This window comes from Canis lupus, chromosome 25, assembly GCF_048164855.1.
Source record: "Canis lupus baileyi chromosome 25, mCanLup2.hap1, whole genome shotgun sequence".
In the NCBI taxonomy this organism is placed as follows: Eukaryota; Metazoa; Chordata; class Mammalia; order Carnivora; family Canidae; genus Canis; species Canis lupus.
In genome coordinates, this window is record NC_132862.1 from 32,344,181 (window position 1) to 32,368,304 (window position 24,124).

The window sequence follows — 24,124 nt, forward strand, 5'->3', positions numbered from 1 at the left end:
CCTGGATGTCTTGCTAATGTCAAGCTAAGGTTGCATTTGCTGCACTTAGAGAAGTATTAGCAATCCAGGCAGTTGAGTTCTGGAGATAGTTACCTGCCTGTCTTAAGTACTTATCAATGGGCTGCAAAGGAAATTTAATTTTTTTTTCTCTTGCCTTTGTTCTTCACCTCAGAAAATACAGTCCTGCCAGTGAAAGCACTGAGGCCAAGCCACCCCTGGGTTACACAACCCAACTGAGAACACAGCAATTTGATCCCTGAATTTGGGGTCTTGAGTTACCAAACTGTGTGAAAGATTCCCCTCTCAATTATTACATAATGTCTTCCCCATTCTTCAGGCCTTAGTTTTGACTTGTCTGTCAGTTTAAGTATATCAAAATAATTTTTCAAAAATGGTTCCTAAAAGTTCTATTGTCTGAATCCTTGAAAATTTGTTACCATAATACCTGAACTAAAATTAATACGGTGTAAAACTTCATAGCCATAACCCTTTCTCTTTTCAAAAGCATGTAGATGATTCTTCAGTGGCAAAATTAATCTGATTTTTAATGCTCAGTAAGTAACATTCACCCTCCCTCATCATAGAATGTCCACGGTTTTGTTTTTGTTTTTGCTTATGTGCAAATTCGGAAGCTACTATTTTCTTAGTAGGTGGTGTGTAGTTACACCCAGGGAGAGAACCACCTTTTTTTTTTAATTTATTTTTTATTGGTGTTCAATTTACTAACATACAGAATAACCCCCAGTGCCCGTCACCCATTCACTCCCACCCCCCGCCCTTCTCCCCTTCCACCACCCCTAGTTCGTTTCCCAGAGTTAGCAGTCTTTACGTTCTGTCTCCCTTTCTGATATTTCCCACACATTTCTTCTCCCTTCCCTTATATTCCCTTTCACTATTATTTATATTCCCCAAATGAATGAGAACATATAATGTTTGTCCTTCACCGACTGACTTACTTCACTCAGCATAATACCCTCCAGTTCCATCCACGTTGAAGCAAATGGTGGGTATTTGTCATTTCTAATAGCTGAGTAATATTCCATTGTATACATAGACCACATCTTCTTTATCCATTCATCTTTCGTTGGACACCGAGGCTCCTTCCACAGTTTGGCTATCGTGGCCATTGCTGCTATAAACATCGGGGTGCAGGTGTCCCGGCGTTTCATTGCATCTGTATCTTTGGGGTAAATCCCCAGCAGTGCAATTGCTGGGTCGTAGGGCAGGTATATTTTTAACTGTTTGAGGAACCTCCACACAGTTTTCCATGGGGATGAGAGAACCACCTTTTTTAAGAGAAAGCTTTTATAAGCCTGATATATGGTCTAGCCTCAGGAGCAGTAGACTGATGGATTAAGGCTGGAGAGAATCTGTTTTAAGAGAAGGAATCAGAGGGCTGCTGAGAGAGGGCAGGGAAGGGGTACCCAGAGTTTAGGTATTGGTGGTAGCATGGAAAAGGAGATTCTGTAGATATAAACCAGCTAGGAAGGGTTTAAAAAAGAGAAAGGGAGATAACCACCTCCAAATGGAGTCACTTATGCTAAGCCCCACATCGGTGAACCTTAGCTTAATATCTAACATAACTGTGGCTCCTACCTTTCCAGAGATGGTGGTTTTTAACCAGTTAACCTGGAATTACTAGGTCAGTACTAGTGAGGCAATCCCACTTCTCCTTCCCTTAGGAAGGCAACCTTTCCCAAAACAATGCACTCTGTGCAGAATAATTTCCTTTTTCCATTCCCTTTTTGCCTTTAAGAACCTCTCTTTTTCTACAGCTCAGTGGAGCTCTTTTCTGTTTGCTAGATGGGATGCTGTTTGATTCATGAATTGTTGCATAAAGCCAGTTTGATCTTTATATTTACTCAATTGAATTTTTATTATTTAACAGAAGTCAGTGAAGAGCAGACAGTATGTGTTTCTCAACAGAGAGAGTATTCAAATTTCTCTTGGCACCACTCCCTCAGAACTCCCTTCCCAGCCCACAGTTGTCTGGAAAATTAATATGCACAATTTATAACTCAATTTCCTGAATCCAGGAGATGCTCATCTAATTTACTCAACTGAACTGAAATAGGATCTTTCCATAGTTACATTTTCTGGAGTTTCTGGAGTTTTGACCTGGGTTAATAATGTTAATTCCTAGCCATTTTAACTGCCTAAAATCTTCTTCTTATTATCTTTGTTTAAAAAGATCAATAGTAGCCAGATTTATCAAGTATTTTTCATTTATGTACTGTTACATATCCATCGGGTTTAAATTCTTTCTTATAACCTGAAAGAAAAGCAGGGACACTTATCACAGGAATAGTTCACATCTACAGCCAAGGTTAGGTGCCACTAAGAAATGGTTCTGTTTGAAATGGTTTTTATTTGGCATTTGTACTTCTGTCTTTAGAATGAAGAGATGATGCTAAAATATCAACAGTAGAGAAAAAATAAATAGAGGAAGCCTGTGATAGCTACTCCAGGATGTAGCAACTTAATTTAGGAAAGAGAAAAGGAGGTTTAGAAACATTTTGAAAAAAGACCTGTCAGGCACCAAATAGCGTCTTTATACAATGCAGAAAATGCTCTGTATCCTGAAAGTATTTAGAGGTGACTTTCTTAGCCTCTTTGGAGGGAAAGGTAGAGGATAAAATGCCTATCAGCAGAGTAAAAAGTTCATGTTTGTCATCTGTAGAAAAAATAATAATATACCACTGAATCACTATTCAACTCTTTTAATTTCTCATCTCTGCTACAGTAAACTATTCCTGATGTACATCTCACCCCTATGCCATGACCCTAAAGCCAAAATATGTCAGTGACCTTACAATTACTAATGTGTGACAGCCCCTCTTCTTTTTGTACCCAATTTACAAGATACCTGCAGTCTGGAAATTACAATGGGTGGCAGTTTATAGAAAGGGCAGGCAAGTACGTAGAAGAAAGGATGGGCAAACAATACAGAACTGTGTTATAAGTAATCAAAATGAGCTCTACAAGCATCAATCCCAAGCCCAGGATTTCTGGGCAATGTCCACCCTGTCTTTGGTTCTGTAGCAATTTAAACTCTGTATTTTGACACCTATAGATCAATGGTAAGTTTAACCACGAAAACAACCCACACATAATGATGGAGAGAAAGAATATAAAAGAAAAGAAAAATTAGTTACAGACAATAATATAGAATTGTTGGATAGTAGTCTAAAACATTACCCTACACATTTTTCTTCTGAGAAACTGTTTAATCTAGCAAATCTTCCATCACTCTATTTATTCCAAGAATCTAAGGCAAGGCTCAAGGGAGGAAAAATGAAAAAAACTGAAAGATCAAAGAGTAAAATTTGTGGCTTTTGAGGTCTTGAGTAGACATAGACCACAGTCTTCAAAGTTATAAAGTTGTAAGATCTATGTGTCTGGGAGAGGAAAATAATTTAAAATATTCAAAAACTTGGTTTGGAAAGTTGAAAGACATAGATTGAAATAAAAGGTCATACAGCATATTCAAGAACCACATATTGGAATAAGAATTATAATAATGTTGAATTAGTTCCTATCCAAAGAAGTAAAAAGTTTGAAGAGCTGGTAAGAGAAATGCATAGTGGGTTGATGGCCAGGACCTCCCTTCCTCCAGGAGGTGAGTCGCCTATTTGATGGGTGGGGCATCATGTGGAAATATTTGGTAATAGAAACTCAAGACAGGTCTAGAATTACCAGAGGAGAGGAACTTTAAACTTATTCTGTTTAAACTTTCCAGAATATAGTTCATGAACTTGCAAACCTTATAATGGAGCTACATGTCCTACTTGGCATCTGAGTTGTAGAGTAGCAATGACTGGGGGAAGGGTCTGGGGAAGTGACCCTGTGGATAGGCTTGCTGATTGACACACTAGACTAGAGTATTTTTGAGTCCCTACTACCATACCCCAGGGATCAGAGAGACCCAATAGAATCCAAGTCTGGATGGAAAGGTTGCCAATGGTATCAGGTATCAGCTAGCTGCCTACTAAAAATCTTGTTTCCTTACTGAGAGGTAATGTTCCAGCTGCAGGCTGCATTTCTCAGCATTTTTGACATGTAAGTATGGCAATATGTCTAATATTGCCAATGGAATATGAGCAAAAGTGATTAAAAAGCAGGAGTGCATTCCCCATACTCTTTCCTCTTCTTCTAGCTAGAAGAAAAGGATCCAAGGCCCTAGGGTCATTGTTTCTGCACCCAGTTTGCCAACCATAATGAATTCACAAGGCATACCTAGAATATATTAAATATTCACAGGAAATAGTGCTATCAGTAGAACACACCATAATGAACTTTGAAGGTGTATATGGGATATCATAGATTTTTAAAGAAAACATAGTACTGTCCCAGGACATTGAGCAAACTATTATTATTAAATTGTTTGGTGCTCACTACTATATAAAAGGACCATTATATATTTCTTTTGATCTGCAGCCCTAAGAATATGTTACTGAGACTCTAAGGACACTGTGAACCAAGAAGGTTTGGGAACTTTCTAAGTCTGCCTTAAGGAATGGTGGTACCACAAGAAAGGAGGCTGGGTTTCTAAATTTCTAAATGAGGGAAAGCCACATACATATTAAGAACTCCCACATAAAAAAAAAAAATTCCCACATCAAACGGGGATATGAGCCAGACATTAACTTCTGATGTATTAGCCCACTGAACTTTTAGAGTTTATTTGTCACAGTGGCTAGTATTACCCTAAATAATACACAGAATGTTTAAGAATCTAGATACAAGGCCAAGAACCGCAGATAAAGGATCAGAAGAGAGAAACCACATGTCAATGGAGACCACCAAGCCAAGAGGATGACTCACAGAGTAGATGCCTCTTATTGATGCCAATACATAAGCCCCCTGAAACTAAGATCAATGACAAGGAAATGGGGGAAGGATAAGGAGAAGGTGAAGGATACTAAAGACCTTAGCCCAAGTGAGACTGAGCAACCTAAAATTTGATGAGTGGGTGTTTGAATGCTAAGTATACGTTGAAAAAGAAATAAATTCACATTATGTACATTTCATTCTGGAACTGTAAAATTTGAATCCATCGTATATATGTTGTACCAAGGAAAGAAATACAGAGGTCACTGTCTCTGTTTCTATAACTGGGTCACCCAGCTACAGACTGGGGCCACCATCTCAGCTGGTTGGGGTTGTGTGTCCATTGGGGTAAAGAGCCTTAGTCCCTGGTGGTGCTGCCTAGGTGAGGTCACAGTACATTCATTAGTCCTTTGGTAGGACATGACAAGTCCAGGAACTCCCCTGAACACCTTCTACCACTCCCTCCTACTACTGTGTAGCCATATTTCCACTCCACTGTCAGGCTTAATCACTTTAACCAACACTATAATCCTATTTGTGCCCCTCCTTTTTTTTTCCAGAGAAGCCCAATGAAGACCAGGCAGCAACTTTGAATTCCACTTCGATATAACTATTACTGTGTCTCTTGGTGGAAACATGCCTCCTCCCTTGCTCACTGAAACTTCTAAATCAGTGGAGTCCAGACCCATGAAAAAGTAGTACCAGGAATAAGATAATGGATAGCAACCTACCCCAAACCACACATGTCTACTAGAAAAGTGATGAAAACACCTCATAGTCAAACATCTTCCGTGGTCCTCCCCCCTCAGCTTTGGTGTGAGTTTTGCTGCTCATTTCCCTCCTAGATATGTAAACACAGCCAATTTATCATCATCCAATCCAGTGATTCTCAACTGATGACAATTTTGCCCCTTAAGGGAACATTTGGCACTATCTGAAGTCATTTGGAATAGTCACAACTCGGAGGCAGGATATTGGCATTTAGTGGATACAGGCCAGGGGATGCACAGGACAACCCCCTCAACAAATTATTATATGATCCAGAATGTCACCATGCTGAGGTTGAGAAATCCTGATGGAATTAATTTATTTGCATAATCTGCTTCCCCCACTAGAATGCAAGCTTTGTGAGAGCAGGGGCTTTGTCCATCGGATTTGTTATTCTATGTCTGGAACAAGGAAGTCAACAAATATTTGATGACTTCCTAAGAGATGAATGAGTGCCTCATAGGGCACATTAAGTATTTTTATACACATGATCACATCCAAACACTTGGCTCCTTGGATTGGAAAGGTTAGTAAGGTGAAGGAGGGTGGTAGAAGGTAGCATGACTAAAATATCTGGGGTGGCACAACTTCTTTGAATGTCCTAATGTAGCTCACTTCCCACGATGGCTAACTAAAATGCTCATAATTTTCCTCCACTTTAATTTTGGAGTTTGAGAAATACGGGCAGTTTTTACAATGTCCTCAATTCTTCCATTCGTTGAGTGATATTATCATCCAGGCACCATCGTAGGTGCTGTCACAGAACCACACGATGACTTAGGACTTGTGTTCAACCAAGTGCACAGAGATGTGATGTAATTGTTCGAGATCTTTCCTATCAATTATAAATGTATTTCCCCCTCTAGGACAAGTGCTTCTTGTCCTCCCTTCTCCCCTCGGCAGCTCAGTGAAGTTTGGAAGAAAGGCCACGGGGGAAGGCCAGCTCTGTAGTAGGAGGGAGTCCATCCTGGGATCCCACAACCATACCCCAACCCTAGGTCTATTGCAGCACTAATGGCCACTTCCGAGCACCTGTTATTTGTACAGTTTGTCCCTCCTCGCCTGTGGCAGGTCATGCTCCTGACGGTCTTTATTTATATCCCTGGCACCTGGCACACAAGATGGGTTCAATAAACACTTCTTGAAGAAAAAAAAAATAATAAAACGCCTTTCACCTACTTCACAATGTCACCTAGGGCACCCTTTGCCAACTTCACAATGTCACCCAAGGCATGGTGTCGCCTACTTCACAATGTCAAACCTACCCAGCACAGAAATGGGGACTTCACGGGGGGGCTCAGAAATAGATCGCGTTGCAGCCTGGTCGGATCCACATTCCAGCGGTGGCTCCAGCCAATGAAGAGAGAAGCAGGGGACCCAAGGTGTTGGGCTGCGGCAGGTGGATTGGGGTGAAAGAGCCGGAGACGGAGGAGCGCCGGGCGCCGAGGCCCAGGGCCGGGGAGGAGAGCAGGGGCATGCAGGTCACCGCTGCGCAGGGCGCCTGGTCCCCGCCGCAGACGCGTGGCCGACCCCGGCGGCAGAGGCGAGCGGGTTGAGGTGCACCGCCTCGCCCAAGCCCAAGCCCAAGCCCAAGCCCAAGCCCAAGCCCAAGCCCCAGCCCCGGGCCGGGCCGCAGAGACAGTGGCAGGTGGCGTCGCCAGGGCCCAGGAGAGCGGCTGGGAACGTTCTCGGCGCGGCCCACAGGGGGCCAGCGGGGCACGAAGGACCGGCCTTGCCCAGTGGGGCCAAGGTCCTTCCCAAGGCCACGTGAGGCTGCCTCGCCCCTAAAAGCCCCAAACCGGCAGGGCCGATGGAAGAGTAAGGACGCCCGGACCTCGGAGACGCCGGCCCCGGAGCCGCTCCCGCGACAGCCGCCCGGTCCGCGGTCCGCCCCGTCCGCCCCGCGATGCCCCGCCGCGCCCGGGACGCGCGCCTGGGGCCCTGCCCGCCGCTGCTGCCGCTGCTGCTCCTGCTCCTGCTGGCCGCCGCCGTGCCGCAGGGCCGGGCAGGTGAGCCGCGCCCCAGACCCCGGGCCCGGCACCGCGGGAGGGGCGCGCCCCGGCTCCGAGGGTGGACCCCACGGGGCGCGCTTCTGCGGGGCGCGGGGGCGCGGGGGGGGCTCGGGGGCTGCCGGGGAAGGGCAGGGGCCGTGCCAACTTGGGAGGTGTGGGCCAGAACCTGGGCGGGCAAGTCCGCTCGCTCCCTCCCGGCGGCCCGCGGCTGGCGGAGCCTCCACCGGCCCGAAAAGCGCAGCCCAAGGACGTCCAAATATATGTACTCACATCACAGAGGTAGAACTCCGGCCGCCAGTTTTGGTTTCTTTTCTTAACTGCCAGTGACTTTGGTTTAAAGTTGAGGGCAGCCCGGTATTGTCAGCCTGCTCTGTGCCGGGCACCGGGCTAAAGGGCTTTTCGCGCAGTGCTTACCATAAACCCTAAAGAGGGTTGTGATCCCCATTCTGCAGAACATCTGAAATTGAGGAAAATTCAGTAGCTTCCGTAAAGAGGCACAGCAAGTGAAAGCAGAGCTGAAATGCCAAGCGGTATTTACTTAACTACTCCTCTCTTAGTGAAACAGGTTTTCTCTCTGCAGGTATTGACAGCAATCTGTACCCTTTGCCAAACAAACAAACAAACAAACAAACAAAACTGGATTTGTCAGTTTTCTTCCTAATGGATAAGAAGACCAAGATTAACTGTAGAAACTTGAAAGGCTTCAACAATAATATTAAGAGAGGATTACATTTGTTTTCTTTCCTAGGCCCTTTTCTGTGCTGACCTAGTGCAAGAATAAGGTGGGGTTCGGGAGAGTGAATTCCTTCCCAAATGAATGTACTGATTCTTATTACACCACCTCCTATCAACAAGTGACCGCAGTTAGCAGATTTCAAGGCCTTTGCTTTCGCAACTTGCTCCCTTACCACTCATAAATCTTTCCAGTCTTTTAAACGGCCTGGGGCTTTAGGACCAGAAGCCGTGCACCCCTAGGCTCCTGACTCTTGACTTACCTGCACATCCTGTGCCTTGCCTGCGCTGCGGACCTGGCATTCATGCCACCACCCTTTCAGCCCCAGGAAACTGCTCCTTTCAGACATAGCTGGGACAGGCTAGAAAGGGCTCCAGAAATGGAAATGGCTTTTTGTGTCTGGAATGTTGAGGGAAACCCTTCTAACTTTTCTGTTCTTTTGGATCATTTGGATTGTTTGAAATGTTTGTTGGATGGCAGGGACAGCCTGAGGAGTGAGGTGGAGATACTGGTTTCCTACAGATGAGACGCTGTTGATTCAAGATGACAAAACCTGGCCAGAAACAGCTGCTTAAACTGAGTCCCCCAGATAATCAGCTGACGCTGTGCCAGTTTGGTCGAAGACTGAGGGCATTTCTGGGGCCAGTGATGTTTGACAGCACTGTGCCTGGCAATCCAGAAAAGACTTCTTTTCATGCCCTTGAGGAACAACTGGTGAAGCCTCCCCCAACTGTTAGGAACAGATGTGGTCTGTTCCCTTTGTCCAACCCATAGTAACCTGTTTTCCAGTACAGCTTTTGGCGGTTTGTCTCACCTTTCTACTAAGTCTAGTAGCGACTTGCAGGCAGAGAATGGGGCCTTTGCTACCTCTTGTTTGTCATGTTTTCTCTGAAGTGCCCAGCGCAGTACTCTGAATTTAACGGGTACCAACACACACTAAGAGGATTGCATTTTCATCTCCCTGGAATGATCTTTATATCTACCAATGTGCACCTATTAATCTAAAAGCAAATAAGTTGTAAAAGTTACTTTGTAGTTTCATTGTTCCAGAAATACTGGCCAACAATCGCACATTCATCCTAGCCTGCCTTTCAAACTAGCATAGGCTTCAAATAGCATAGCATTGCCTTTATCCTTCCGGACTGAAAAGCCTCATATTTGTTTTTAGGATGTCTTCTATAATTTTTCTTAGTGATGTGTGTAGTGAAGTCACATCACTAGGGAAAGACATGGGTTGGTTACCAAGAGACTTACAAGGTGGCATGTGCCTTGGTAAAACTGGTTCCAAATCTGGCCCCCTGGACTTGCAGGGCTAGACTCTAGAAATGCATTCTTTCCCCTGCTCCAGAGCCAATCAGATACAAAGAAGCTGATTCACCCTGATAGACACAGAAGTCTAGTCACCAAAACACCAATAATTACTTTTTAGCAGACTGGACATTTGTGTAACCTGCCCCGGCCACTTTCTTGTAATCAAATTACACAAGATAGAGAATATCAGGGGTTCTCAGTCTGGAGGCCTGATTCATTTGCTTCCCAGGAGTACTGATGCTTCAGTTGGCCTCTGGGTGCTCATTGACTGGACAGTGCTCCCCTGGCACAGCTGGCCCTTGACTCCAGGACACCACTTTTACCCAGTTCTCTCTCTCTCTGTGTATGTCTCTCATGAATAAATAGATAACATCTTTAAAAAAAATTGCACTTGAAGATGTGGCTAGAGAATTTATCAATGTTCTTATTTGTTTCTTTGCATTACTGCAAAACAGGAACTTACTCAATGGGGTAAAAGATGAAACTAAGGTAGTGAAAATATGAGGAAATTTTAATCTAAAACTTGCAACTCTGTGTCTGCACAAACAACAAATATCATGTTACAATCTTCCAGTGGGAAATTGTGAAAGGCCCCTCATCCAGAGCTTGCTCTGAAATGAGTGTTAGCCTTGCAAATGGTATAGTCTCAGCATACCAGGCAGTGGGGAGTTATTCACGCCAGCATTAACAAACCCCCAATACCAAAATTCAAATCCACAACTAGAGATCAAGAACAAATACACAGAGACTCAATACCAATCTGTCTCGTTCCCAGCTGGTGGGGAAGTGTAGGATGGAGACAGCCACACAACCAAGAAAATGGTGTGTTAGGCCCAATGGAATCAGTACAATGAAAGATCAGATCTCTGATTCTCGAAGAGCTTGTAAGCAAATTCTTAAACCCAATACATACAAGTACGTATAACTAAAGAGTGATCTAGATGAATGGTGAGCTAAGAGTGCCGAGTCAGAAGGGAACAAAGCTGACTTTCTGTTGAGAGGACTTTTAGCAAGAACTCTGATTGAAGCTAGCAGTTCAGACTAGGTACGTTCCAAAGGGATGAAGGAAAAGAATTGTTCCAGATCCAAGCAAATCTTCAGCACTTTTTTGGATTAGTGTTTTGTTTCTTTGACACCATTTTTTTTTAAAGCAGTATCCCTTTCTACTTACCTTCTACAGTATGCCTTCCACCTCACATCCTCTCCCTGCCTTTGATCCTTACTTCAGCAGCTGAAATGTGAGGTGCCTCACCCTTGCCACCCTGCAGGCATGCCTTGCTGTCTGTGGCTTCTCTGGCACCATAACCATTTAGCACTGGAGCACTTGCAAACCTGAGAAGAGGGATTTAACGCCTCCATAGGGTAACTTTTGATCAGCACAGGATGGGCAAGGGTAGTTAAATGCTCATCCTTCCATCCCTGGATGGGGCCTCCAGGGGGCTTACCTACACCCTCCTTTGGGCCATCTCAGATTACACTTTTTTTTTTTTTTTTGTAAATTTACTTTTTATTGGTGTTCAATTTGCCAACATATAAAATAACACCCAGTGCTCATCCCATCAAGTGCGCCCCCTCAGTGCCCGTTACCCAGTCACCTGCACCCCCCGCCCTCCTCCCCTTCCCCCACCCCTAGTCCGTTTTCCAGAGTTAGGAGTCTCTCATGTTCTATCTCCCTTTCAGATTACACCTTTGAATTAGCTTTCCCTCCTTCCCTGTCTCACTCTCCCCATTCCCCAACCCTGTTCCTGGGAGCACTTCCCAGAATAATTCCCCTTTCAGCAAGAGTCCTAGGCTCTGATTTCCATTGGAAGTGAGAACTGAAACACTTAGAATTTTGCTGCCTGGAGATTGTTTATCATGAATCAGTTATTTTCCTAGTGACTCTGAAGAAGAGTCAAAGCAAATCTAAAAACCAGCTATCAATTTACTGAGCCCTTTCAAAGAAGGGACGTGGAATGCCAAGGTACACTGAGAGATACAAAGAGATTATGTTCCATGGACATAAATGAGAAAAGCCATTCAAGGATCAGAATCAAAACTGTCAGCTAAACTCAATCTAAATAGATTAAATCACCGTCTTAATTTTTTAAATATTTCCTCTCACATATTCTGCATCTGCTCTCTTATGCTTCTTCCTCTTTTTCTCTACCTAACTTACTGAATAAATTAGGTAAAATTGCATTGCTCCAGGTTAAAAACCACTCACTCTATCATTAACCAAGTGCCTGGAAAAATAGATTCCAAATATGGGAAAGAGTGATGTAGGCCACTTATGGCTATTTTACAAATTCTAAGACAGGGTTAGGATTTTTTTTTTTCCAAATGGAAAAAACTCCTAGAAAAAAACTAGAATATGCAAGTAAATAAACTTACTTTGGGTGTTTGGATTTTTATGTAGAGAGTAATATAAATATAAGTATAAAAATGAGGCTTCCTCCATCTGTTTTTATAAAGTAACATTCCCATTGATTCAACAGATATTTACCAAGTATGTTGATTTTGAAGATGTTGCTGTTGAAGATCTTAAATCTCATTTCCCCTTGGGGGAAATACCAACACATGGCATTTGCCCTTGGGCATCTGAAGGGGCGTCATTCCGTAAGCCCCTTCCCTGAGTTTGAGGACATAATGACTTGAGTTCTTTTATATTAACTTCTGTGGATGTTCTGATATATTTTGTTTTCATTAGAACACACACAATTAAATAGACTCATCACAGAAACAGTATTGTGCCGGGTACAGCACTCCAAGGATACCCAGCAGTAAGCAGGACCCGGCTCTGCCTTCAGAGTGTGTATAGAGTCTAGACTGGGATTTGAAGTATGCGATACTGTTCTACCTTTTTTGCTGTTCATCTTTTCATGACATCTGTCTCCGAACACGGAGATGTTGTAAAAAAATAAATAAAAATAGAGAAGTGGGGCACCTGGGTGGCTCAGGCAGTTGATGTCTGCCTTTGGCTCAGGTCATGATCCCGGGGCCCTGGGATGGAACCTCACATCAGGCTCCCTGCTCAGCAGGAATCTCTGCCTCTCTGCCTCTCCCCCAGCTCATGTTCTCTCTCACACTTTCTTTCTCTCTATCTCTCAAATAAATAAATAAAATCTAAAAGAGAGAGAGAGAGAGAGAGAAAGTAAAATGGTTTAAACTATTAAAGGATTTAAGAAAATCAGAAAGTGGCATGGTACCATGGTACCAGGAAAACCAAAAGATTCAATGCATAGAGAAAACATTGAGGAAGGGAGGACATGAGTTAGGGATGGGGTAAGAAATCTCTTCAGATTTTGGCTTACTTCACCAAGCACTTGCTAAATTGGCCAGTTTGTTAACAGTACGTTTTTATCATTGAATTCCCTTAAGGGAAAAGGTTTTTTTAATGCTTGGAGGTGCACTACTGTCAAAAAAAGCACCGATTTGCAGAAGTGTATTATTTGTGGTGAGGAAATTAGGTAGTGCCAGCAGCAGTGAAAACACAGTCCTTGATTGCTTGGATGGAGAGCAAGTCAAGGTTTATGGCAAAAGGGGCCATTGGAATGGAAGGTGAAGTTAGGGAAGACCATGGTATTCAATGAGAAATGCCAAGAATTTGGAGAAGGGAACAGAGCTAAAATCGTGCCATGTGGATAGAACTGAAAGGGAAGAGGCCAAGGCTGGTTCACCTTCCTTCTTCCCTTTACAGTTTCTGTTTATGACTCTGCCCCTGCTGTAGCAGCTTGTGGCTGCTATGTTTCTGGTCAGACATGCTTTCTTCATTTCCCTACAAGACTCCCTGGAGGTGAGGGTGGAAGAGAAAGTGTGCAGAAAGCTAGGGAAAGGTTGAGGCTATGGCACTGTGATCCCAAATCAATTTGGAAAACACACTTATTGTATTTGGAAGAAGGAAAGTTTCTTTGAGTGCCACCCACAATTGTCAAATTGTGGCCAGTTGACTTTATTATCAATTAGACTGTTACTTGTCCCCAGAAGTCTGTTAAACTTTTGTGAACCTATTTCTGTTTATGAATGTCATTATTTCCACTTAGCCCTTTTTAGAGAAAGTCCACCATTATGGTCATGACTTTACTCAGAGGTAAATTAGCTTTGCTACTCAGGATCATTCTTTAAGGGCCATAGCGTTAGCATTAGCATGAATGTAATTAACATTAGTTTTTAAGCCTGACCAAGACCCAGCCAATTACCCAGGCCCCTTGGGACAAGGTGCTATGCTATTCTAGCATTCAATAGACAATGTTGGCACCAAAAAAAAAAAAAAAAAGTTCAGTCAACTTTTAATGTTGACCGTAGATAACCCCACATAAAATTTAGTCTGAACTTTCTGTTATTTTAACCATTGAAAACACCATATGTCCGAAACACATTCATATTCCCTCCCAGACCTATATCCCATCTGCTCCCTCTCTCAATGAGGGAATGAATGATACACTAACATCCATTCACTGAGTCTGAATCTAGAACCTGAGAGTCATTCTGACCTCTTCCCATCTCTTTGATGACCTGAATGTAAATTTAGTCTTTAACCTAAGCAACTGTGCAATAGTTTCTTAGGCCAAGAAACAAATGTATCACATACCATTTTCTTTCACCATTTATTTTTTCCTGTCTCCCTTCCTTTCACAGATACTTACCAAGTATCTATTATAGACTCAGCACTATATTGCTATACTAGTATAGTGCTGAGTCTATGGCCTCCAGGAGTTCATAGGTTAGGAGCAGCTGTTTGAGTTACAGTACAGTGTGATAGGCCCAAAGAAGTCCTAAAAGCAAGTTACATTGAGCTCATAGCAAGTCAGCCCCCACAAAGGGGGGGGGGGGTCCTGCTTCTCAAGTCTTATTTTTTTAACATTTTATTTATTCATGAGACACACACACAGAGAGGCAGAGACATAAACAGAGGGAGAAGTAGGCTCCCCATGTGGAGCCCAATGCGGGACTCAATCCCAGGACTCCTTCTGAGTAAAGTCATGACCATAATGGTGGACTTTCTCTAAAAAGGGCTAAGTGGAAATAATGACATTCATAAACAGAAATAGGTTCACGACATGAGCCAAAGGCAGATGTTCAACCACTGAGCCACCCAGGCATCCCTGCTTCCCTAGTCTTAAGTAGAAATTTTGAGATTGCCATGCAGTTAACAAGAGAGAAACTCTTGGGCAGAGGAAATAGCATACGCAAAGTCAGAGGTGTTGAACCAGCTCATGGCAGGTGGAACAGTGGTATATAATGGCTTCCAGATCGCCAGATACATGGGGTAGTGGATAAAAGCTGCATTGGTAGGCAGAACGCAGATAGTAAAGGCCAAGGGTGTAAGCTAAAGAATTTTATTTCTAGGAAATGGAAGTCATTAAAGATTTGGTACGCAAGTAAACAAATCAGCTTGGCATTTTAGAAAGGTCACTCTGGCAGATTATGAAGAGTGAATTACAGGTCAGAGGAACCTTGAAAAAGGACTTTATCATAGTTAAGGCTTATGATACCTCAAGTAGCATAGAAAGGTGGAGCTACAGAGGTAGAGCCTGGAGGGAGAGATACATAGGAGGCTTTGATCCAATGTGAGTTTGCAGGAGAGAGAGGAGGCCTCGATGGCCTTGGGTCTCAGGTGGAAAGATCACAGAGCTAGAAAGCAGGAGGAGGAGGAAGGGTGGGAGAGAATATGAGTTCTCTTTTGGATATTTTGAATTTCTTTTGCTCATGGAATCATCCAGGTGGTATTAACAAGTGTGCTGTTGAGTGGACAAGATAAAGAAGAACCCATGGGTAGAGTGAGGAGAAAAGCAGGCAGGGGAAGAGGAGATTCAGGAGATTCATGTTGTTCCAGATGCACAAGAAGCAAGAGTTTTAAGAATCAATGGTCATCAGGGTCAAATGCTTTCGGCATAGAAAGCATTCATGTGGCATTAGGATTCAAGAGTGTTATCAGTGACCCAAGCCAGAGCAGTGCCAATAGCATGGATGCTAGCTGCAGCAGGCTGATGGAAGGAACATGAGGAAGTGGTGTGTGTGTGTGTGTGTGTTCCTCTTTCTAAAAGATGAGGTCTGGAAACGGGCCAGCCACATTCACAGCTCTCTCACCAGTACTTCGCATAGCCCCTGACATAATGTCCCCTGTAATATTCGTAATAATTTCAAGAAAGGCATGAGATGTTCTGGCAATGGCCAAATCTGGTCTCAGGATCCAAAGAGAGCTTCCGTGATTGGTTTGCCCTTAGCCATGAGACAATGGAGCATGTCAGGACACTAAAGCAGGAGGAGCCACTGCAGGAAGAAAGCATTAGGGTATAGGAACAAGAAGACGCGGGATGAACAAAGTTCCCAAAGAAAGTGAGAGGAGCCGATCCATAGAATGGGTAGAGGGATTGAGGTGAACCAGGAGAGAGAGATGGCTATAGGATTTGTAAGGCTAAATTCACAAAATTATTGCAAACTTGAGAGGCTCACGGTTGATGGGTTTTTTTTTTCCCTGCAAAACGGAAATCAATGTCATGTGTGAAGAATTAGGCAAGAGAGGATAAGAAGCCTAAGAATATGGATGCTTTGGTCCAACTGCCTTGGGGATCAAAAATGTTGCAAAGTGGGTACCTGAACCCTATCTTTGGCTGAAGTAGGGGCTGAACAAGGGCTCCAGCTCTGGCCTTTCCAGAATTCCATCTCTAAGGATGAAGCATTTAGACCAACCTCTATGATGCTCTAATTACTTCCTCTCTACATTTGACCTAGTTCACTGTGCTCTGAGCTCATCCTCCTTTGATCAGGCTCTGGTTTTTCTCCCACTTCTAACAAGGACAAATTACAGTGGTAGATTTCCCAATTCTAATAGAACGGAATTCTTTAAAAGCAAATGTGTTGGAATTGCTGGTTACATGGGGGAAAAATGCATTGGGCAAAGCAGTTGAACAGCATCCGATTATTATTGCTTCTTTTCTTCCAGAAGTCTACTATGCAACCGCATACTGGATACCTGATGAAAAGACAATACAAGTCAAAAACGTACTGGACAGAAATGGGGATGCCTATGGCTTTTACAATGACTCCGTGAAAACCACAGGCTGGGGCATCCTGGAGATCAGAGCGGGATATGGTTCTCAGATCCTGAGCAATGAGATCACCATGTTTGTGGCTGGCTTTTTGGAGGGTTACCTCACTGCCCCGTAAGTACTTCAGTCATGGTGGAGAACTACCTGGCAACTTCTGTTCCTTTCTTTGTCCACCGGTGGCTCTTGTCTTCCTGACTGACACTGGACATTAGAAATGTAGCTGAGGTCCTCCTCATGTGATAGAACCATGATCAGAACCACATTTGCACGTGTCATCAGTGCCTGCCTTGGAAGGAACAAAGCCCCCAACTGTGGCATTCTTCCATTCTCATGGCCCATAAAATCTTTCCTTTTTGTGAAACTGTTTTCAAATACAGCTAAGCCATTTTATCCCATGAGTCATTTATTGTCTGGTAGAAAGACTATGATAAGTGGAGTGATCAGGAAACACAAAACACAGAGGATTCATTAAGTTTAAAAATGTAAGAGCATTTTTTTCCAATGGTCTTAAAACAATATTTTCAAGAGGGCAAAGATTTTAAATTGAAATCCTGATGTCTAATATAAATATTCCTTCTAGTTCTGTTGTTACTTAATTCTTAAGCCTTTCCCTTGTCTCCTGAAAATAACAAGGATGTAGTTAATAATAATGCAATCAGGATATATCCTTTTCAGGGAGAAGCTCTTTAAGGAAAAGAAGGTTGCAACTCATTTAATCAAGTCTCATCCTTTCTTTAATATAAAAACTGTCTTGATGATTTGGCTCTCTTCTTTTCTTCTCTGTGACCTAGACTATTGAGGGCAGTTTAACCAAATCCTATTTTGTGCTGTTACCACCTTAGTAAGGCAGCTTAGTAGGTGCATTGCTGATCTTGTTTCTGTGTACTGGTGATTATATCAAATGTTGAATAACTAATTATTGCACTCTGATAGCTCTTTTTTAATGAACTAGAAATTCCTGGTTTTCTTTCTATACCAAATTTTTGTTACTCTACCATACAAGTCCCCTTAATGGTATACTACTCAGGGATGTATAAAACTTTATAAATTGATTAAGATTTTTAAAACGTGTAGGGATGCCTGGGTGGCTCAGTCGATTAAACATCTAATTCTTGATTTTGGTTCAGATCATGATCTCAGGTTTCTGAGATCAAGTGTCACATAGGGCTCCGCTCTGGGCATGGAGCCTGCTTAAGATTCTCTCTTCCTCTCCCTCTACCCCTCCTCACCCTAAAAAAGTAAAATAAAATAAAAACATAAAAACATATTCAAAACTATACACTATAAATCTGTTTATGTATAGATATAACTATACATTATATATCTGTATATATATATATATTACATATCTTAAATTGTCATCCTTCTCTCCAAATCTGTATTTACTATGTATCCTCTAGTTCTGATTGCATTATTTAAATTGAGTTGCAAGTTTAGAGAAGTAGTCTGAGCTGAAGTTGTGTGATTGTAAATGCATTAAGTTGTCATGAGTACTGTACATAATGGGCCTTTATGGGAAACTGATTTGAGGGAGCAGTTCTAATATGAGACTGCTGTAAGGATGAGCACGCCTTCCTTAGGTACGGGTACTAAAGCAGGAACTTTGGGGAGTTTGCCAGAGGCTTTTGACAAAAGTGGAATTCTTATGTCACAGGAAAACATAAATTTTAACATCTCACTTCTAGGGGTGACTTTATCATTTTACCCTTATTACTAATTTAAAGCATTGACCTATCCTTGAGTACCTCTATCCATTGATGAAGAAGATCCATAGAAATATGGGTTAATATAGATTCTATTAGTAACCTTTTAAATACTTCTGTATTAGAGTAAAAATTTTATTTCTTAAAAGAAAAACATTTAGCTATTATTCAGTAACTGGGACTTTTTTTGTTTATTCTGCATTTTTGCCATGTCCTTTCAAGGAAAATTTGACATGTGTGAGTCTTTTAAGATGAAAACAACTTCCTGAGGCACCTGGGTGGCTCAGTCGGTTGAATGTCCAAACTCTTGGTTTTGGCTCAGGTCATGATCTCAAGGTTGTGAGATCAAGTCCTCTGTTGGGCTCTGTGCTCGGTGTGGGGCCTGCTTAAGATTCTCTCACTCTCTCTCCCTCCCTGCACCCCTCCCCCATGGCACACCTGCACATCTCTCTCTTTTTTAAAAAAATAATAATAAATTTTAAAAACCTATACTCCAGGGGACTGTTAATTGGGGGTGTTTGCAAGGTATGAGTCCACTTACCAAAACACAGCCTTGGAGCAAGAGCATCTGAGCCTGGACTGAGAAAGTGAATTTATGCCAAAGGCCAAAAGAAAGAGCCACCTTTTCTTGTTTTTATTTTATTTTTTAAGATTTATTTATTTATCTGAGAAAGAGGGAGTGTGTGTGTGTATGCACATGAGCAAGCAGGGGGAGGAGCAGAGGGAAAGAATCTCAAGCAGACTCCGTATTGAGTGCAGAGCCCCAAATAGGACTCCATCTCATGACCCTGAGATCATGAGCTGAGCTGAAACCAAGAGTCCCATGCTTCACCAACTGAGCCACTTAGGCACCCCCCAGGTTTTCCTTCCAGCTTTCAGAGTTGCTCGGGCAGCAGCCAAGAACAATGGGAAGTTTAGGGCCGCCATGTTCTTCCCACATCACCACATTTAAAATGGAGCAACATACCTTATAGTCTCCAGAACATTGAGGGGAAGAGGTATGTGAGAGGTTGAGCATTGTGGGATGAACAGTGAAACACTGATAAAGAGCTTGATTTAAGTACTTAGGAGGAAATAATTTGCTCTTTCCGACTTATGACGTACTTGAGAGGCCGAATGAAAACCTACAAAGAAATATCCTCAAATCCTCCATCATTTCATTTGATGTGTTCAAAAATTTGTTGTTTCTGTGAACTCTCACAACACTCCCCAGAGAATAGTCCAGCCCTCTGCACTTTATCGCGAAGCTCCAAGCTTATTGTGTTGCTGCCACACAATCATCCCACCACGTACAGTGGTAGCAGCAGATCTAGCAAACATTTCCAGGGGCTTCTCTCACTGTCTTGCCATTCCTCACACTCTCCCACATACCCCCATCTCCTGAGGAGTCGCTCCCCGTGGAATATTGCCATTACCACGCAATATTCACCATTCACCATTCATTCATTCACCATGGGATTCCTGAGCTGTCCCATGCTGCCCCATCAGCCTGTCACACATCCCTTTCCAGCAACTCTTAGCACTGTGTTCTCTGAGAACCAGATGGTGCCTCTCCCATCTCCACCAATTGAAATATTGCTTAAGACTCCCAGGACCCATCTCACGTGCTATCTTCTCAAAGTGTTTTCTGATTCCATTCCCACTGGTATGAGTTCCATCTCTCCCCTCCACCATCTGCTCATGATTTAGGGGCAGGTCCCACAGTGCTTCTGCCCCTAGCAGTTGCTTAACAACATGCTGATTAGGTTTAATTGAATCCTGTATTGTTCCAGTTCTTTAGAGATGACCCAGAAGTGTGAGGTACGTATTTCCATGTAATGCAGTGTCTAGCAGCCAAATGGAGTTTCTTCCTTCATTTTTTAACTTGATGGGGTGGCTCCCTAATCAGAGTGTCTCATGTCTCATTAATGATGTAAAAGCTGATAAATAGTCCTAGATTGGTTTTAATAAAATGAGTCATGAAACCTTTCTGGAAAGAATGATGATGAGGGTGTGGGTACCAGGTCTGCTCCAGTTTATAATAAAGTGGCTGAGACCGTGTGTGTGTGTGTGTGTGTGTGTGTGTGTGTGTGTGTGTGGCTAAGGCAACAGCTGAAGTATCTCCAATGGAATTATCTAGTTGGAGTGAGCCAATTCGCTGCAACAAACATGTTATACTGCCTTGTGCCAGGCTCTGAGAAGGGGAAAAGAGGTAGGGGCGAGTTAGCTCCTGAGCACATTCTTCAAAGAGAACTCTATTTAAGTTAATATGTTGACACAAGGTTGCTAAAACTATGATGAAAAGAGGTTCTAGTAAGATTATGGCACAAGTAGGGGCATCTGGGTGGCTTAGTGATTGAGTGTCTGCCTTTGGCCCAGGGTGTGATCCTGGAATCCTGGGATCGAGTCCCACATCGGGCTCCTGCATGGAGCCTGCTTCTCTCTCTGCCTGTGTCTCTGCCTCTCTCTCTCTCTCTCATTCTCTCTGTGTGTGTGTGTCTCTCATGAATAAATAAATAAAATCTTTTAAAAAAAAAGATTATGGCACAAGCAAAGAAAGTAGTCACAAGTGGTCCCTTTTTTGTTTCTGGCCTACTACCAAGAAACACCTCAGAAATCTCCATGTCCCCAACTCAGTTCCTGGATGTTAGCAACTCAATACACTTCCCATCCCAGACTGTAGACAAAGCAAAGATAAGTGAGACACATTCCCACCCTCAGAAATATAGAATGGACCATCAACTAGTAATTATTGGGAACTTAACATGAAGCATAAAGTACTGCTGCTTCTGATGACAGCGGCAAAGATGATGACTAGCCCTTATATAGCATGTAAAATGTGCAGACACTGTTCAAAACATTTTACAAGCTAAATTACTTAATCCACAACGCTATGATGGACATATTATTATTCCCATTATTATTGACCTGAAAATTTGAGCACAGAGCAGTTAAGTAATGAGCCGAAAGTCACAGAGCTAATAAGCAGGGACCAGGTTGTCTAGCTACAGAGTTTGAGCATGCATATGCATGCACACATGCAAATGGATTAATTGCTCTAGGAAATACTAAAGGAGCTTTTTATGGCCTCAGACCCAGAAAATTGAAGCAAATAGAAAAGAGTAGAAGACAGTACCTGACAAGTGCAAAATGATATGGTATTTATGTAATGCAAAGATACTCAGGCTAGGGTGCAAGTGGGGGTACTTATGTCTTTATGATCCTCACATAAGCATGCATGTGAGACATGGAAAGGTAAGCAAAGTCTCGGCTAACTTAGGAGTAAAGTTACTGACTTTGCACACCACAGAGCTGAAATTAATATAACACATCCATGAGGTAGATACTAGTGTTAGCTCTGCTTGATGAGAATTTAGAAGCCTGGAGAAATTGGGAAGCTTGCTTACAGTCATATAGCTTAGAAGTAGTGAAGTCAGCCTTCAAACTCAGAATTCAAAGTCTCTGCCCTCAACGGCTATACTTTATTATTGCTGTAGCACACAAAAGTGTAGGATCACAGACCCAGGATTAGAGAAGGACCTCAACACGAGGAAATTGCAAGTGGACTGTATTCCTCTGGGCTCCAGAATCAGTTGAGGCCTCCTCTTCTGATCTCAAGGTGGAGGTTTCTCTTCCCCTGCTCTGAATGTCAGAATTGGAACTCCCAACAAAAAAAGAGGACTGTTCCACAATTCTAGCCCAGTTAACCATCTATACCTCCATCTGTCCTATCTACTGTTATGTGGACGTCTTCAGCAACCACCCCCAAGTCAATATTCATGTTCCTCTCTTTCAAAGTTTCTTAACCTTGGCACCATTGGCATTTTGGGTTGAATAATTCTTTGTGGGGGCTGTCCTGTGCACTGTAGTATGTTTAATAGCATTATCTGCTAGATAACAGTAGCACCTTCTCCCCCACCCCTTAAGGTGACAATCAGAAATGTCTATAGACATTGTCAAGTGCCCTGTGGAGGGAAAAATCATGCCAGTTAGGAAACCTAGCACTATTTTGAAACAGACTGAAAAATGAGAGAGGATCTAGAACTCAAGAGGGAGAGTAAGCGGGGTGTAGTGATGAAGACTCAGGGTAAAAAGTATGAAGTTTTTGCTTCTTTACCTGAGTGAGCCTTGTAGGTCAATGGCCCCCAAATTATTTTTTCCAAAATAGCACTTTATTTTCATATGAATCATTTTAGTTTTAAGAACCCATTCCTTCTGATGGCAGAAAATGTTACCATAGCCATTTCTGTACAAACGAAATAACATTTTTTAAACCGAGTCCATTCAGAATGTTTCACTCCTCTTCCAAACACTTTATGTCAGCATGGGTGAGTATTATTGATCCATCTTGGAGTAATTAGTATTACTGATCCATTGGTATTACTGAGGCATCTTGGAGGAAGGGGAGATGTTCAATCAATGGTCGTCCTTTGTCTTTCTCCAGCATCCACCGAATTGAAACAATCTTGTTTAGTCTTTAGCTTGGATGTTTCCCTATGTGACATCTGATGAGGTTTCTATGTTGTCCCTGGTCTCCAGCTGTGTAATCAGTGGCACCTGAGTTTGCAGTAGTCACCACAAATGTCAGTAGTCTTCTGCTCCCATATGGTCCAATGTCCACTTATTCCACCTCAGGCCATAGAAAAAAAGGTTTGCTCCCCAGAGCTCACTGAGGTATGCAAGGCTCATGAGCCCAGACAGCCCAGGCAGCCATCTCCACTTCCTCATGAAGTCCTGGGGTAGCAAACTATGAGGTTGTTTCTTCACCAAGCAACTAGATCAAGCCATCAAACTCAAAGGGAGTTTCAGTATTCCAGTCACCTGGAGTATGAGCCAATGCAGAGGGTCCTTTTCTTGTCACCCACATACCTATCTAGCTTTATCACTGTTTCCTCCCTCAGTTTTAGGGGCGGTGGATAGAGAAAAGTGATGAACTTAATAATATAAATGTGGAACCATAAAAAATGGGGAACAAAAGTTAAATGTGATAACTCAGTTTTTTAAAAAATTTAGAAGTAATTTGAAGAAAAAGCTTCCATGAAGTGAACATATTGAATTCAAGGATCACAAAATAAAAGATTTCAAAGGATTTTAATGTTGTTTAGCTAAATGGCAATAGAACGGATCTCATTTTATCCGTTTCGGTTCTGGAAATTACTAAATAAAGGAAATCTAAAGTTTCAAAGCATAACCAGCCAAATTCCTATTTGCAGAATCTGAGTCACCTCCTGTTTACAATGCCAACCTTCCTCGGTCAGTAAAAAGCATTAAATGAAAACCAGGACCTTAGATAAATTTCCAGTCCAGAGAGCACAAGGGAGTCACAAGTTACCCACTTTGTACCATAGCAAAAGGTAGATAATGTATAAAGCATTATAGTAATGCAGTAGGCCCCAAAACAAGATGAAACATCTTCTTAGCCAGAAATGGAAAAGAAAACAATGATGAAGCTTGGATCCACTGGGTACTTAGCATGAAACAAGCAGAGACAGCTGTCCCTGCTGATGGGTAAAGGCCTCAGGGTTTGAGTGGGCGGAGTCGAGGCTGAAACAAAGTAACCTTACTGCTTTTTTTTTTTTTTTCCTTACTGCTTTTGACTGATAAAATTAAGAGACCTAATTTATACTGATGTGCATCCTAGTGTACAGGTATAAGAAACCATGAGTTTGGGATTGGGGGGTAAGGGAGCAAAGCAACAGACACCAAATCATCCACAGGCTGGCTCAATTACAGATGCATCAGCAATATTCCATAGGA

General features: G+C 42.6%; 1 protein-coding gene and 1 long non-coding RNA gene across 7 annotated transcripts in view; one reads left to right on the forward strand and one right to left on the reverse strand.

The window, feature by feature from the left end:
- The window catches only part of LOC140617453 (uncharacterized), a 143,209-nt gene that overhangs the window by 101,321 nt on the left and 17,764 nt on the right, over window positions 1–24,124 (reverse strand). The window lies entirely within an intron of this gene.
- The window catches only part of PLBD1 (phospholipase B domain containing 1), a 51,031-nt gene continuing 34,172 nt past the window's right edge, over window positions 7,266–24,124 (forward strand). Inside the window, exons 1-2 of one of the 2 annotated variants that reach the window (XR_012017680.1) lie at window positions 7,266–7,607; window positions 16,580–16,799. Coding sequence is in view for 1 of the 2 variants with exons in the window: in XM_072798942.1 (XP_072655043.1) it covers window positions 7,505–7,607; window positions 16,580–16,799 (323 nt within the window). In the remaining variant the exon portion in view is untranslated. The remainder of the gene's footprint in view (window positions 7,608–16,579; window positions 16,800–24,124) is intronic. The other variant, XM_072798942.1, reaches the window with a different exon arrangement.